Source organism: Staurois parvus, unplaced genomic scaffold (genome assembly GCF_062004578.1).
Source record: "Staurois parvus isolate SC_StPar_1 unplaced genomic scaffold, SC_StPar_1.0 ptg000552l, whole genome shotgun sequence".
Classification (NCBI taxonomy): domain Eukaryota; kingdom Metazoa; phylum Chordata; class Amphibia; order Anura; family Ranidae; genus Staurois; species Staurois parvus.
The window spans coordinates 27,077-45,051 of record NW_028318348.1 but is presented as its reverse complement, the minus strand read 5'-3'; the positions used below and the strand labels follow the sequence as shown (position 1 = coordinate 45,051).

General features: G+C 43.9%; 1 protein-coding gene across 1 annotated transcript in view; it reads left to right on the top strand.

Moving 5' to 3' along the window:
* The window catches only part of NAGK (N-acetylglucosamine kinase), a 38,526-nt gene extending 31,704 nt beyond the window's left edge, over positions 1-6,822 (top strand). Inside the window, exons 9-10 of the mRNA XM_089691164.1 lie at positions 2,048-2,126; positions 4,736-6,822. Of these exons, the coding sequence (XP_089547290.1) occupies positions 2,048-2,126; positions 4,736-4,926 (270 nt within the window). The 3' untranslated portion in view covers positions 4,927-6,822. The remainder of the gene's footprint in view (positions 1-2,047; positions 2,127-4,735) is intronic.
* The last annotated feature ends 11,153 nt before the right edge of the window (positions 6,823-17,975 follow it).

Here is a 17,975-nt window from a genome sequence, read left to right as displayed (position 1 = left end):
GCTGTGACCCCCATTAAAGTTCTGTACATAACCTGAGCAGAGCTGTGGGAGGGGCCCAGTAGGCTCCACCCACAACAAGCTGTCTGCAGAAATACAGGAGGGGTGGAGATGAGACCAGTCCACCCTGTACAAGGAGAGAGAACAGCAGGGACCAGTCTTTATTACAGGAAGTCTCCCACTGGATTACAGCACAGATCTGGAAGAAATACACAGAGCACATCAAGGAAGAACATGTATGACTCTTGTATTTAGACAAAATTTGCTTACCCCCCCCCCCCCAAGAAAGATTTATAAAAAAATAAAAATGTAAAGCAATTTTTTCCAAAGGGCTGTAAAGGTCGGCCTTATAGTTTACTATCAGTCTGTCTCATGCAATCCATAGCCCTTGGAAAAGACGAACTGTCATAGAATGGACCCCACATTCCTCCCATAGGGTGGTCAATATGTGCCTTCGCTTTCTCTTTCTACTCTTCCTGATTTGTTGAACACTTCTCACCAGGACAGGAAGTGAGGTGAATCTCCCCAGTGGGGACACAGACCGCAATATAATCCTGACAGGTTCTAATCCTTCCCTACTATACCAGACAACTTGCTTTTATTGCTGTCTGCACCCCCCCCCCCCCCCAATCCAACCCCCATTAAGGCATTCCCTCCCTTGATACCTGCGCACAAGGTGGATTCATGTCCTTTGTACATATTGAGAAATGTATTTAAATAAAAGTTTTTTTGTGCCAAGAGTTAGTTGGGCTTTAAAATAGTTAAAGGCATTTTTTTCTTTAATAATAATTGATGATAATTTTTTTTAATAATAGTAATTGATCATTTGGGGAGATTCGCCTTCACTTCCATATCAAAAGCAGGAGAGGAAATCCCTCCCAAGTGAGGGAATCCATCCAGAACTAGTGTCCCCATTGGAAGATTTCCCCTCTAATTATGTTCTGGTGACAACTCAAAAACGTGGGATTTTTCTTTCACTCTCAGTGAAAATGGTACACAGCCAGGGGCGGACTGACCATTTGGAAACTCGAGCGCTGCTGGGGGTCAGTAGGGGGCCCCATGAGATGCCCCTGGTACCTTTTTCATAGGCTTTTTTGAGTTTGGGCAAGGACACAGGGGCCCCATGATCCCCTATTGCCCGGGGGCCCCATGAGTTGTCAGTCCGCCCCTGTACACAGGACAAAAGTAGAGAGTGATTCTCCCTAACAGGGGCAAAGACAGCATTAGAATTCTGATAGGGGTTCTCATCCCTCTCCACTCTATCCAAAACTTTTTTTTTTTTAACTCCCCGTAAAATCTCTTTCTCTGAGTTCATTGACGGACACAGTCTCTCTTCTTTGGTCTTGGAAAAAAAAACAGGTTTATATAGCGCCACCTACAGGAGTAGGACACTAGGCAGAAAAAAAAGACACAGCACCGCCTATGGGCAATCCACTCCAAGAACAAATCCCTCTCTCTGCTATAGGCAAGCCAGTTAGTTACAAGGAGTGTCAGCAACAAAAAAACTCCAATAGAGGGGTAGAAAAGGTAATTTTATGGTAACAAAAAAAAAGTTTTTTATTTTGCGTCATTGGCGAACACAGGGACGTGTGGCCACTTGATCTAGATTATCCAGCCAGTCACCCAGCCCTGTTTATTGGAGATCTCTTCAGGAAAAAATCCCTGGAAAAAAGAAAAAATAGGCTATGGAACCACAGGTCCCAGCAGGAAACCAGGTCCTTACCCTGGAAGCACTAGACAGGAATAACTGGCTTGAATATAGCAGAGAGGGGGGGTTGTCCCTACAGAGGACTGCCCATAGGAGGTGTCGAGTCTTTTTTTCTGCCTAGCGTCCTACTCCTGTAGGAGGTGATCTGAAACCCTGCTTGGTCAAGACTATAGAAGAGAAGCTGTTGCTTGTTTCTAGCTGACCCACCATGATCTAGATCTGTTCAAAGTATAGGAACCTACGACAGGTGGTAGGACGGGCAGATCTCTCCTGTGGCCCATTCTTTTTTTGGATGGTCCTTCTCCTCTGTAGTCCTGGGCTAATTGTGTCTACTTCTTGTAGGTCTTATTCCAAGGAGAACTGGGTCTACCGGTGCTGGCCGAGGGCTCTGTGTGGAACAGTTGGAACCTCCTGAAAGATGGTGAGATTCAACCTAAACCCAAAATCTAGCTAAATTTTTTTTTCTTTCATCATCTCCAAAAAATTTGGCTTGGGTCCTGAGGGGGGGGTCCACATGGGGCATTACTTCATCAATGGAACCACCATGTTATATCTACTGGAACCAGATTCAAGCTGTCTGAATACCTGTACTGTTCTGCAGTAATTCTAAGCAAACAGTCTAAGTCAAGTCCACCCACTTTGCATGCTCAGGCTGAACACGCTAGGGTCTTTGTTACAGATGACCTTGGAGCAATACGAAAAGCATGTTCCATAAACCTTGCTCCAACTTGGTGTTATTGGATGTCACCGAGATCCATTGGTGGAAAGACATCATTACTGAATTTCTAACCATTATACAAGGATGCTGCATTTCCAGTCACCGGTGACAACTCTTCTCAACAAATGCCTAAACTTAGCCAGAGGTGTCACGTCCCCTCCTCCTGGTACGGTGGTGAAGCTGTGGACTTAGGCAATGGTGGCATTTAAAGACAACTCTCCTCCAAGATGGGAAGGAGTATGTAGGCATAAAGGAATTTACTGCTCCTACGCATGCTCCTCCTCCAGTCTCTATCTATGAGTACCAGTCAGGCAATGCTTGCCAGAAAACTGTTGTTGCCATGTGAGCTCTCCTTCAGCTGGCCATTGGACTGCCTATCAGGTAGGCAGCCTAGGGTGCGCACATGGCAGACTGACAACGCTGTTGCTAACTTTGAGGCAGTGGCTTGGCGTTGTCCGTTTTCAAAAGCAAGTGCCATTACTGACAGGATCTCCAGGTGGGAAAACTATATACAGTAAGGCATGGGTCCAAACATAATAAAAAATAAATTCGGTTTACATGTTAAGGAAAAATTTCTCAAAAAATGGATGAAGTGGGAAAAGCTTAAAGTGATATTAAAGGTTCAGGGTTTTTTTTTTTTAAATAACAAACATGTCATACTTACCAGCTCTGTGTAATGGTTTTGCGCAGAGCAGCCCGATCTTCTTCTTCTACAGTCCCCTGCCAGCGCTCCTGGCTCCTCCCCCTTGACCAATGCCCCCAATAGCAAGTCACTTGCTCTGGGGACACTAGTGTGTGCTCATTCCCAAACCCCGCTCTGTGCGTCCATAAAACACATAGAGCCACGGCTCAGCCCCGCCCTCCACTCTCTTCTCATTGTCACTGGCTGTGATGGACAGCAGTGGGAGCCAATGACCCTGGGATAGCTGTGGCTCCTGTGCGCATCACTGGATCAAGAGGGGATGTGTGACCACTGGATCTAGATTCAGCCCATTGCCCAGCCTGGCTGTTGAAGATCTCTGCAAGAAAAATCCCAGGAAAAATAGGCTATGGAACTACAGATCCCAGCAGGGATCCAGGTCCTTACGCCTTGCTAAAAGCTGGAGATCAGTTTTAAAGCTGTGTGGGAATTTCCATCACAAGGACATTGGGAGTCACAGGGACAGGAAGTAATAGGAAAACTTACCAATAGAGACAGAGGAAGGATTAGAACATTCTATGGTATTTTATTGTGGTCTTCATCTTCCTTTCCCAGTGACACCTTTTTTCCTAATTTCTTGTAATGTGTCAAGAGACAGAAAGGGAAAATCTCTACTGTGGCTGGAAATGGCAGACTGAGAGATGGTCTAACCCTACTCTCCAAACAACAGAAAAAAGAAATGTGTTAGATGCCATTAACACTTGTGCGACTTGTCATGCAACTTTGGACACTAAAGTCGCATGACAATTAACACCCCTTGTTTTTCAATGACAACTGTTCAAATATGTGCGACTTAAAGGTTCCTGCACTACTTTGATCTGACTTTCATGGAACTTGAGTGGCATAGACTGCAATGTAAACCCTCAAAAGTCGCACCTGAATAGTATACACACGAAAGTTGTGCCACAGTTGTCTATTATCATTGGTCAAAGCCAAAGTAGAATCCAAGTCTCACCCATCCAAAATTGCACTCAAAATCGAGCTACATTGGAGTCGCACTAGTGTGAATGGAGCCTTAGCTGGAGATCGGATTTATGTCTTGCATTCATTATCTATCCTCTGTGTATGCCCCCCACACAGGCAGGTGCGATGGCATTGATTCAGGTTGCAAGGCCAAACTTGGCCAACCACTGCTGTCTCTTTTCAACTTGATGGACCTCTATGTGATTAAAAAAAGCTTAACATATTTCTGCAGTTCTTGTGGGTCCCAAAGCAAAGGCCAAGTCTCAGTAGTGCATGCTAACCGTTTCAGGTACTTGTATAGCGCCGTCAATTTACACAGCGCTTTACATACATATTGTACATTCACATCAGTCCCTAACCCTCAAGGGGCGTACAATCTAAGGTCCCTAACTCACATTCATACATACACATACTAGGGACAAATTAGACAGGAGCCAATTCACCTACCAGCATGTCTTTGGAGTGTGAGAGGAAACCCACGCAGGCACAGAGAGCATGCAAACTCCAGGCAGGTCGTGCTGTGGGATTCGAACCGAATACCCTAGTACTACCAGGCGGAAGTACTAACCACTCAGCTACTGTGCTGCCCTTGTGAATTATAAATCGTGTACAGTCTTCAGATGCACTAACTAGTTTTCCACCCATGCAGGTTTTATCCAGGTCCTGGACAAAGCCCGGAGCAGCCAACATGGCAACAGTCTGTTGCGGTTCAGCCTCTTGAGGCTCAAGCAGTCGTCGGCTGTGGGCGGAGCCTGTCTAGGAGCCAAGAACATCGGGCAAGATCTGCCTCTTAACTACCAAGATAATGTGGATGTCTTCTACACCCATTCCTTCACGTAGACCGAGGAGACATGCTCTGTACTGTGGTCCTGGTCCTCTTTAAAGAGCCATGTACTCCAGCAATACACATAATGGAAGGGGTAGGTAGAGGAGAGAGATGCTATACCCGAATCTTCTACTGATGAAGATGTCCGTGCATTTTGAGACTGTCATGGTAAAATTAAACCCTTCTATGCTCGTAATAGTAGTGCCTTTATAACTCCTTCAGCTATTTCAAACACTCCTTTCCAAAGAATGTGCAACCAAGGTAGACTACACAGCCGTGTTACTGCTATGTACATTTTGACTTTTAGCCAAAATTAGGCAACTTAGCCCCATTTCTTTCTCCACCAGTCTCCCCCACCTGCAAACAGCAGCAGAAGGCAGCAACATATGACTGTCATAGAAGGATGGGGGCAAGATGAAATGACCCATTAGATCAGCCTTTTTCAACTTTTTTACTTGAGGAACCTTTGAAATAGTTTTCAGGAAACCCTTGCTAGATGTCAGCAGGAAAAAGGCCTCCAGCATTGGTGGGCTGTGGAAAAGATGCAGACTTTACAGTGGCAGTCAGAATGCCACTCTAAAAAGAACAGCTAAAAAAGATCTCCCAAGTGGTCCTGAACCTGAAACCTATACAGGCAATATCAGATGGGAGGTCATTCAGCCACAGCTCAAGAAACCCCCTAGAAGCCTCTGGAGGAACCCTACGGTTCCACAGTGACCCTGTTTTTAGAATGACTACGTTATGTTTGCTGGTCGTGCACCAGAGATCTGTTTATAAGCTGAATGGTTCCTCTATGGAAATTGGTTTTTGTAGACATTGACAAAGGAAACATTTGCCTTAAGACCTACTCTTGGTCTCAGGTGCCTCTCTGTTGCTTTTCTGGTATAATGGCAGCTCTGGGAGACTGGACTGTGGGAAAGGTAGGAATTATGAGCTTATTGAATAACTTCACCTTCAGAACATGTTACATATTGCAAACACACCTGTTTCTTCTCCCTACACCCACTGTCACCATTTGAAAATAGCACAGCTGAGCGGGGCTCCGCCCATGCGGCTGCGTCATTCATTCACAGTTTCCTGTGAATGAATGTCTACAAGTACCATCAACTGCAATGGATGACAGTACTTGTAGACATTCTCTGTGAACTATGAAGGAGCTGGTGAGCACACTGCTAGTTCATCGATTCTGCTTGCTTTCAGGTAACTGCCTGCCTGTACGGGAGGTAGGGGCAGACCGCTATCCCGAGTCTGCAGGAGCCTGAGATTGCACTCCTGATCTGCTGATCATGGGTGCAATGCTCTGCAGGCTCCTTAGAAAAAAAAAATAAATGCACTTTTTTTTTTTTACAAGCAAAAAATATGCATTTTTTTTATTATTTATTTTTTTTTAAAAGTGAACTTCTCCTTTAACTGTCAATCAGAATTTCAGAGCAGTTTTGTAAACCCAGCTCAGGCTGACTTGGCAACATTGCAATTACAACAAAACAAATGAGGCACACAGGCCTAGAGCAAACATGGCTCTTCAAAAATGCCCAAAGACCTTCATCTGTTAAAAGTACAGAATTCTTCTCATCCTTCACATTTTTGGGCTTTTTTTTTCTTAATGACTGCACTGGGGCTCCTTAAAGTCTAACTCCACCTTCTGCTTCCCTTGCTGCTACTGTGAAGCTACCTTGGCAGGACAGCCAGCTAACCAGATATTGCTGTTAAAACATTGTAGCCCCACAAACTGCAGAATGACATTTATCACTTTATACATTGGGGGTTATTAAATGAGGGACCAGTTCACACACTTGTATGACTCCTTTAAATCACACTATTTTGGTGAAAATTATTAAACAGATTTTGTAATACTTTCTTGGTTTATATAAAACTACAGAACCAATCTGAAATAAAGTACTGTTCTTTAACTGAGAGTTTTTTATTTATTTATTTTTTTTCATGCAACAATGAGGCTTTTTAGAAGAGACAAAATCGAGTCTGTTTACAGTTGATATTAACTTCACTGACAGTGAAAATTGAAATTTAACGGAACTTTGGCAGAAAAAATATTTTAGTGCAGTTGGTTACTAATAGTCGCATTCAACTAGGCCTGTTCTGTAAAGTTAACCCCTTAGCGCCGGCGCCTCCCAGCCCTTTAAGGGTTTCAGAAGCCGGGAGGTGGGGTTTAGGGTCATGTGAACGCCGTGACATGCTCGAAAGAGGAGATTGGGACCTTTCCGTGAGTACCGCACATGTGTGCTGGGAGAGCGCAGGGCGCACGCTCTCAGCACATATGTCTTTTTTTTAATAGAACGCAAGTTTCTAAACGTCCCCCTGCATCCACTGCCTGTGCACACTCCCTGGGAGTGCGTGGCACCACGATCAGTGCCCGCTGTGTTTGGAAGACACAGCGGAACATAGATCGCTGTACAGGAACTCCTGTGTGAGGTCCCGATCATGTGATCGCTGATTAGCCAATCAGCGATCACATGAATAGTAGTAAACCAGATGTTACTTCCTGACATCATTGCTTACTACGTGTGAAATCTGTGAATGATCACAGAGATCACATGGTACAGAACTATTCACAACAGCCTTGTACCATGTGACAAGCTGTGACCAATCACAGCTCGCACAGTATTTCTCAATGGCTGCAGGAATGCAGCCAAAGAGAAGGAGAAATTATTGCTTTTACAGCCTATATGGGTATAAAAGCAATCGGTGTAAAAAAAGAAAAAAAAAATCTTCACCACCCCCCACAAGTAGTACAGTGTCACTAGAGTGACAGTATGTTAAAAAAATAAATAATATAAAATGTAAAAAAAAAATAAAATTCTTGGTTATAAATTTTTTTTTTTTTTTTTAACTAAAAAGATAAATTTTGGCCAAGATTTATGAAAAAAGATTTATTTGCAATATGTTATAAGAAAAACACTTTTGTTTCTAAATTTTTGGACTTTTCCATTTATATAGCACAGAAATAAAAATCCCAGTGGTGAATAAATACCACAAAAATAAAGTTTTATCTGTCTCAAAAAATTGCTAAAAAATTCATATGGGTACAGTGTCACATGACTGCGCAACTGTCATTCAAAGTGTGATAGCGCTGAAAGCTGAAAATTGGCCTGGACAGGAAGGGGGTAAAAGTGTCCGGACTTGAAGTGGTTAAAGTGGTATAAACCTCAGATGTGAACAAAGCATATCCTTCTATACTGTGCTCTTGTCTCAATACAGAGCATTGTGTCATTTGTCTGCTGCCTCGTTCTTCTGCTATAACCATAATTCACTTCTTATGAGTTCTCCTGACACCAAGAGAAAAAAGGTAATGATAACAACACAGCCTGTGATTGACAGCATCAGCTCTGTTCCTGTGTGCTGTGTGAAGGGGGGTGCATCCTTTCCCTCCAATCAGCAATCAGAGCTCTCCTTACTGATGTAACTTCAGCTTCCCACCCCCTGCTTTCCAGAGCTGAGAGATCCTGTGTAAATTCTGCGATTTGAATGGATGTAGGGGAAAGACAGCTGTAGATTAACAGATATAGCTTGTGTAGGAAGATTTGTTTCATCTCTGTGTATCTAACCTGATCAATCACTGTTTTTGGTAGAAATGATATTTCTACATGGCAAATAATTTACTAGCAGGTGTAGTAGAGTAATAGAAACCCAACAGTCATAACATGCATGCTGCTGATTCTGTGTCATTGAATCACTCATTGAAAGGGGCGTGTTCAAAATAATAGCAGTGTGGAGTTCTATTAGTGAGGTCATTCATTCTTTGAAAAACAGATGGCAATTATTTCTCTTATTTAAGGAAGGAAGGCAGCAAATGTTGGACATGCTGGTTACAGTGCATTTCTCTCTGAAATTCTGAGGAAAATGGGTCGTTCCAGACATTGTTCAGAAGAACAGCGTACCTTGATTAAAAAGTTGATTGGAGAGGGGAAAACATATAAAGAAGTGCAGAAAATGATAGGCTGCTCAGCTAAAATGATCGCAAATGCTTTACAATGGCAACCAAAACCTGAAAGACGTGGAAGAAAGCGAAAAACTACCATTCGAATGGATAGAAGAATAGCCAAAAAGGCAAGGACTCAGCCAACAATCAGCTCCAGGAAGATGAAAGAAGGTGTGACGTTCCCTGTGAGGATTGTTACAATTAGAAGACGCCTATGTGAAGCCAAGCTATCTGCAAGAAGCCCCCGCAAAGTCCCACTGTTGGAAAAAAGACGTGTGCTGAAGAGGTTACAGTTTGCCAAAGAGCACATTGACTGGCCTAAAGAGAAATGGCGCAACATTTTGTGGACTGATGAAAGTAAGATTGTTCTTTTTGGGTCTAGTGGCCGGAGACAGTTTGTCAGACGACCCCCAAACACTGAATTCAAGCCACAGTACACTGTGAAGACCGTGAAGCATGGTGGTGCAAGCATCATGATATGGGGATGTTTCTCATACTACGGTGTTGGGCCTATTTATCGCATACCAGGGATCATGGATCAGTTTGAATACATCAGAATACTTGAAGAGGTCATGCTGCCTTATGCTGAAGAGGAAATGCCCTTGAAATGGGTGTTCCAACAAGACAACGACCCCAAACACACCAGTAAACGTGCAACATCTTGGTTCCAGACCAACAAGATGGACGTTATGGAGTGGCCAGCCCAATCCCTGGATCTTAATCCAATAGAAAACTTGTGGGGTGACATCAAAAATGCCATTTCTGAGGCAAAACCAAGAAATAGAGAAGAACTGTGGAATGTCGTCCAATCATCCTGGGCTGGAATACCTGATCACAGGGGCCAGAAGTTGGGTGACTCCATGCAACACAGATGTACAGCAGTTCTCAGAAACAGTGCGACTACAACCAAATATTCATTAAGTGATTCAAAGGAAAGCAAAATCTTCAAACATTTTTCAGTTTATATAGTGAATGTTTGAGTGTGTAAAGAAGAATACAAACACTGCGATTTTTTTTTGAACCGTCTAATATTCACTTTTCTTCAATTTTTTTTTAGAGGAACAACACAAATTTGATATATTTTTCTTCTTGTTTTGATTTGGAATAGAATGTGTCGTGTTCCCAATGCATTTGTGTGGATGGAAATAAAATCTATTAGAAGGATTTTGAGCTTTATTCACTTTTTTCAACACACTGCTATTATTTTGAACACAACTGTATACTGTATGCCATGAAGGTCAAGTTTCTCTTGAGGTGAATCTTCAATTTTGCTTGAGGTCATAAAACTGTTGGATAATGATTGAGGAATCCCATGTCCAAATTCAGGCCGTTATCACTTGTGTCAAATAGAATTATCATTCTTAGTTCAAAAGTTTTTCTTTCCTGAATGGATTTGAAATTTCCATCAAGGAACATAAAGAAGATGACTTTTGCACACCTGTGGGACACCATTTCACACAACCAGACCACACTCTGGGAGACGTCAATATTTTAGTTCTTAAAGGAAATTTCAAATCCAGTCAAGAAAGAAAAACTTTTGAACGAAGAATGATAATTCTATTTGACACAAGAGATAACGGCTTGAATTTGGACATGGGATTCCTCAATCATTATCCAACAGTTTTATGACTATCACCTCAAGCATGACTGCCTCTGTAAGTGTTGTCTCCACCCCCCTCCCCCAGACTTTGCTTTTGCTGTGTCTTATCTCTGTTCTCTTTTTTTTTCCATCCCCTACATCCCTTCTAACATTCTGCTAAACTATTGTGATCAGTACTGCTTGGACCTGAAGAGGGGAACATTCCCTGAAAGCTTGTCCTCAAAATTGTATGTTAGTGCAAATAAAAAAAGTATCACGGACAGTACTCAATTGTTTCTGTCTTGAGGTGTACTAATGTCAAAGAAAGGAGATGCAATTCAACCCATGAAAACACTTTTACTGCTCATTCCAGTGGTTGAGGGGATCTAGTACTTCACAATCAGTTAATAAATGATGCAGCTCAAACATTCTCACTCTGAATTCTTGAATGTAGGAAGAATTCGATTCTAATGACTGGACCAGACTCTGAATTATTGAATCAATGAGAGGAGCTCCTCACCCCCATGAGATGGCATTAAGTCTTGATGACTGCCAAGGTTCCGTTTGTTCTTTGAATTATCCAGGCTAAACTGATTGTGGACACTTGACTTCCATGCCAGTTTGCACAGAGGAAGTTAGAGTGGCCTGCTGAACTGCCAGGATTATTGCTGATAGATATATATATATATATATATATATATATTATTTTTTAGAGTCTATGTAAACCCAACCCAGACAATTAAAATCTTATTTGCACCCTTTCGCTGTGTTCTACCAATGGAAGCATTTTGTTATTAAGGGTAAAAATAAAAAAAGATTGATCTTAAAAATTCAGAGATGTCCTGGGCCCATACACACTTCCTCCTCATTTTTATTTTGGACTACCTTTCCTTAATTTCCTGTACTCCTTCCAGCAGAAGTGAGAGGAATTCTCTGAAATCCTCATTTAGAGGATTTAGTTGGTACTATCACAGGTATTCCCGATGGTAGATTTCTCCTATTATTGGATTTCTCCTCACTTGTAACCCTGATGACAATGGTCCCCCAGGACACATAGAAAAAAAGTAAATCACCACAGCAGAGACACAAAGCAACAAGAAAATCTGACAGGGGTTGTAATCATTTCTTACTCCAAAAAAAAAAAAAAAAAAAAAAAATTTGTCTATACTTTAAATATCCCTCAAGTCCATGAAAACCCAAAGGCTGAAGATTTCCATTTGAAACATTTCTATTAGGCCACCTTCTTAGGGGGTTCAACATCTGATATCTAGTGACTTCTTTAACATGAGATTAAAAAAATCCTCTTTTTATTTTGTCTGTGGAGCAATGTGCCCAGAAGTGACATCCATTGGCCAGATGGTTGCTAGGACTAGCTTGAAATTTGCTGTGAACGCTTGCTAAGTTTGCTTCAGCGGTGCCTCCAACTTCTTGTCTGTGGGGTCTTACAGAATTCCCTTAATAATTTCCTCAAATGAAAACTTCAGTTCCTTTGACATCCAGGAGAGCAAAGTATCTAGGTTGGTGCATTTTTCCAATGTTTTCTCTCCTGAACAAAAAAGCTTATTTTAAAGCTTGCAGGGAATTGGAGGCATATTTCTGCATCTTTTCATTTGCTCTTTCAAAGTTCTCCAAAGGTCTGATGACTAGAGAAAAATAGGAAAGGTACAACCCTTCTCTTGTATACCTTTTCTATGTGTGGGCATGCATGGAAAATTCAGCCTCTTCTAGGGTTGCATGAATGCTTTTAGCAAGCCTTCAGTCTCTTCCACTGGAAGCGTATCCTTTTAGAAATTTCCATCCCAGAATCTCCTGTTTGCCATGATTCTTGTGAAAAAGAATGCACTGTCCTGTTGTGGGTGCACTACTACAACTATCTCTACTACCCATTCAATTTTGGAGTTGCTATTCCTAATGGGAAATTTTCCTTGGAAAAACCGGAGTTAGACTTACCTGTAACTCTATTTACAGGAGTCTTCCAGGACAGCCCACGAGACGTAGACCTCCTTCCACGGGACAGGAAATACGTTACCCCACAGGGAATAAAAGGCGCTCCTCAAAGTCCAAGCCACAGAAAACCACAAGTACCAAAGGACGGACTTGAAGAACATAACACAAGATAGCAAAACATAATGCATCAGGGGGAATCTGTCTGTCCCAGAAAACACCTGGCAATAGTTACCAGTAAGTCTAACTCTGGTTTTCCCAAGTCGTCTTCCAGGACAGCCCATGAGACGATAAGCAAGAACTTACCAACCTAGTGCGGGAGCACTGCCTGGAGGATCTTTCACCCAAATGCTTACTCTTGACTGTTCAAAAGATCCACCCGGTAGTGTGTGATAAATATCGAGAAGTAGCAGCCTTGCATATCTGATCCAGGGAAGCAGCAGCTCTCTCAGCCCAGGATGTAGCTAAGGCCCTGGTAGACTGTGCATTAATGAAAGGCACTGATAGCCCTTTGGTCTGGTAGCAACAAGAAATGGCAAGCTTGATCCATCTGGCAATAGTTGGCTTAGAAGCCTGAAATCCTCGACGTTTGCCAGATAAGAGGATAAATAGAGCATCAAACCTTCTGAAATGTATGGCTACTCCCAATTAATTCAAGAAACATTTCCTTACATCCAGCTGACTAAAATTCTCATCCTTCTCATTTGAGGCAGAGGCACAAAAAGGAGGGTAGCACACTGTCTTGGGACCTATAAAAAGCTGTGGCTACTTTCGGCAAAAAACACGGGTCTGTTTTCAGAATTATCCTATCATCAAAAACAGACAAGAATGGTTCTCGAATACAGCTTGCAGCTCACTAATTCTACGAGCTGTAGCGACAGCCACCAAAAATACTGTCTTCCACTTAACAAGCTTCATGGAAGCCTCCGTCAAATACTCAAACAAACTAGACGCCAAAACCTATAAAGCTAATGAAAGGTCTCAGTAAGGGCAAGACTTTGAAGGTACGGGTCTCAGCCACTGACTTAAGGAAGCAGGAAACTGTAGGATCTCCCACGAGGGAAACTTTCAGAAATATTCCCAAGGCCACTGCTTGCACCTTTTTGATGCAGAGTGATAGGCCCTTGTCTACACCTACCTGAAAAAAATTCCAAGATTGTCTGAATGGAAGTTTCTGAATGTTTCTTCATTTCTTAAAATAGATAGCTCTAGTAACCGTCTTTCGATAGTTGACCAACGTTTGCACTACTTTATTCGAAAAAACCTTCCTATATTAACTGCTCCTCAGGTACTATGCTGAGAGGTTTAACATTTCGAAGGCTGGACACCGAACAGGCCCCTGGGACAAGAGATCCTCTCTTTATGAGAGGAATACTAGGAATTTCAGGAGGGGAACCAAGGCGTTTTGGCCAATGTGGAACTATCAGAATGCGATCCATCTTCTCCAGCTGAAATTTATTAATAGCACTGGAACCAATTTGAAGGGGGCAAAAACATAAGCTAGACTGTAAAGCCACGATTCACCAGAGCATCTATAGCTACTGCTGCATCTCCTGGCTTCATGGAAAAAAATAATCTTGGACCCTTTGTGTTTGCATGAGATTCAAACAGGTCTATTTCCAGTGTTGGCCCCACATATCCGTGAGCCTAGAGAAATTCTCTTCGGCAAGAGACCATTCTTCCTAGTGCAGCACCTGATGGCTGAGAAAATCTGTTAATACATTCTGAGAGCTCTTCAGGTGTAAGGCTGAGATTGATGCTAGATTAACTTCCACCCACATCAAGATCCTCTTCGCAATTGCCTGCAACCATGGACTTCTGGTTCCTCCCTGCTTGTTGATATAAGCCACTGACCCTTCAATTGCTCCTGACATTTTATCACTGCCTTTTCCACAGCCAAGAAAAGGCAGTGGTTTGAGGAATACCTGACCTCGTCCTTTGACCACTGGACCTGGGTCAACCTCTCTTGTATGTGTGCCCCCCAACCCCATGAGGAGGCATCTGTCATTATCCTCCAGGAAATTGGCCAGATCCATTCTAGCCCCCTGGAAAGATGAGCCTCCGTTCTCCATAACCATAGAGATTGCCTGATGCTCCATGGAAGAAGAACCCTAAGGTCCAGGGTGTCCCTTACCCCCATCCCAGGCCCTGAGCAGAAAATGCTGTAGGGGCCTTTGGTGAAAATGGGCCCAAGGAACTATAGGAAAACATGTAGTTATGAGACCTAACACTGCAGAAATCTCCCTCAGGGAAAGTAGAAGATTTGATTGCTGCCCGGTACCTCACTTTGTCTAGTTTGTCTGCGGGGAGAAACACTTTTTGAACTGTCGAATCTATGATGTACCCCAGGAATCTTATCGACTGAGATGACTCCAGATTCGATTTTCCCCGCCTGATCACCCACCCCAGTGATTGTAGAGGGTTCTGGGTAAACTCTAGATCCTTCTGTTAGCTGCTCCCTCCAAACAGCAGTTACAGATCATCTAAATAAGGTACTATCAAAAAGCCCTTTGACCTCAATGAAGCCAGAGCTTCTCCCAGGACATTGGAAAAAAGCATTGGGGAAGAAGATAGTCCGAAAGGAACTGCTCTGCACTGCAGGTGCTGAACATTCTCCCCTAACATGATGGCCATTCTCAAGTACTTTTGATAAGGATGAATGGGCACATGAAGGTATGCATCTCTCAGATCTAAAGTCGCCATAAAACATCACTGACGCAGGATAAGAGACAGAATATTGAATCCATACAAAAATGTTTGTGCTTGGTTGGTTTGGTTGCAAATCCAGGATCAACCAGAATTTGCTTGAGGGTCTTTTACCACCAAAATGTGAAAATAGAAACCCTGACCCCTTCCTTCCACCGGAAATAGGACCAACACCCCCTGATCTACCATCTCTCCTATCTGCAAGCACAATGCGCTTGCTTTTTCCCGATCCCAAGGAAGATTCGTGATCAAAAACCTTTGAGAGGGCAAAGTGTTGAAAACCAGCCTGTAACCCTGACTTATCAGAAGGAAGATGAATGGACTGGAGGTGACGGACAAAGCTGGGAGGAAGGCCTCCAATCTTCCTCCCACTGGGAGGAAGGAGTCATTGGGTCTTGGAGAAAGGTTGGAGAAGATTATACAAGATTCCTCCTTTACCCTTTTGTTACCTGACCAGTGTTTCCTTGGCCTAGCTTCTTTACCTTGGTCGGCTTGCTGTCTTTGGCCATAAAAAAGCCGCCTAAAACCCAGTGTCCTTTTCTTTTCTGGGAAGGCCTTTTTCTTATCAGCTGTGTGCTCTAACGCCTCCTGTAATTCAGGACTAAACAGGTTATCTTCCAAAAAGGGCAAGGCATATAACCACGCCTTAGAAGCAGAATCACCAGACCACGTCTTTAGCCAAAGTGATTTCCTAGCCGAATTTACCAGAGCTAACGATCTAACTGCCATTCTAACTGCTTTCACTGAAGAATCCGCCAGAAACCCTACAGCTTTAAAAAGCATAGGAAATTATTTTAAAATTTCCTCTCTATATTTACTAAGTGAGATTTCAGCTGACACAGAAGTCTAAATTTCTGGCTACACAGGTAGAAGAAAGGTCTGGTTTGAGACTATTAACTGTAGAATCTCAAGCCCTTTTAAGCTAGACATCTCCCTTCTTATCCATAGAGTCCCTAAGGACGCCCATGTCCTCGAATGCAAGGTCAGATCTTTTAGAAACCTTTGACAAAGGCGCATCCAATTTAGGCTCTATGCCAAGGATGCTCAACCCCTTCCTCAAAGGGGAATCTTCTTTTGAAGCTGTTAGAAAAGAAAGGCTTGCACCCTGGCTCCTTCCATTCCAATTCAATAGCCTCCTTCAGGGATTTATGGACAGGGAAAACCCTGCACTTTTTACCCTGAAGACCCTCATACATTAAGTCATGTCTACAGAGCTGGACCCGGTCTTCTTCTATTTCTAAAGTTTCGAAAATGGCCTTCAGTAAGTCATCTACTTCATCCAGAGAGATCTTGTATCTAGACAACCTAGCACCAGAGCCCTCTCCCTCCCCCTCCTCATCTTCTGAAAAACTCCCCTTATCCTTGCTTTCCCAAGAGGAGGAGTTCATCACCTAAGCCCTATCTAGGACCTCCCGCCTGAACTCAACAGGTGTACAGGTCTGGGCTGTGGAAGGGCCAGCTTTCCCTGAGGAAGGTGGAGGTGGGGTAGGATTTTTAACTATGTAACTATAAGAAATGAAGGGGACATTCAGCCACCAACAATCTTACTAGATAACACACCCTGTGCTCTAGCAGAAGGAGGAGGAAATGTGCTCTGTCAGAAAGCAGCCTATCACCCCAGGAGCTACACAGGCATACATCTGGGAGCCCTCCCTGTTTTTACTTGTGAGGAGCTGGAGCTTGCTTGCCCAGAATCAACCGCCTGAATAGCAGCTGCAGAAGGATTCATAGCCGCCAGTTTCTCCATTTCAGCCATTGCTGGAGTGAAGACCACTGCACAAGCCACCTGAACAGTCAGCCCTGCGCCCATTTTCAAATGGGGATTGGAACCAGCATCCCCGGCGCCTCGTGATGACGTCGCCAACCTTCCAGGAAATGTCACTACAACATCCAGAGCCAGCCTTGAACATAGAAGCCCCACCCCTCCCACCACAGGAGGAGGAAGGCGTGGCAGCAGTGGAACTCAGCTGCCTACACCCTCACAGAATGCAGCCTCCAAATGAGGGTAAGGCCATGGAGACCACCCTCAAACAGGGGGACAAACTGGCCGAGGGAATTTCACCACCATCCTGGCCCTGGGAAGGGCCTTGTCTCCAACCACCCCTAGAGATGAGTGCTGCAGGACTAGAAGACAGAGAATTCTGCCCCCCCCCCCCCAACAGCTTCCAGCAAGCCCTGGGGAGAGAACTTTTTCACATGGTTCCATGAAACATGTTACCCCCGTGCAGAGGAAACACTAAAAACTGAGGCTTGGGGGACCACCTTTTATTCTCTGTGGGGTAACGTGTTTCCTGTCCCATGGGAGGAGCTCTGTCTCGTGGGCTGTCTTTGAAGACTATCTGGGAAACTGCAGCTGGGCTGGGGGATTTGATTCTGTTTAAGGTGACCCCAGATATTAGGTGGGTTTGTTTCATGGAGAGGACCAACAAGCTCCTCAGAAATGGTAAGTTGTTCCCCCACCCTCTATTTTTGTGGGAAAGGAAAACCTTGTCAAAAAAGATGATCCGGCGCCGCATGGAGAGGAGGTGAGCTGTCCCTGCTCCCGCTGACCTACTCCACTACTGGATTCAAAGCCTGCTACGGCTCGGGGGCTAACCCCCCTTTCACACCCGCGGCTGAAGAGGACCCTATGGACCGCTTTGTACAGTGATCCCATGTCCGTTCCTCTTCTGTCCCTCACCTATCACAGGGGTACACAGCGGCTGCTGCAGCTAAGATGGCAACCACTCCCAGCACAAACACGGACACAGGGGACCAGACAACTACACTGCAGCTGCAGCCCTCAGCTTCCCAGCCTCCGAACCTTGCCTCCCGAGAGGGCATTGCCCATGCAGTGATGGCGCTCCTCACACAGCGGCTGTTGACAATGCTGTTTTTAAAGGGCTAGAACAGCTTCA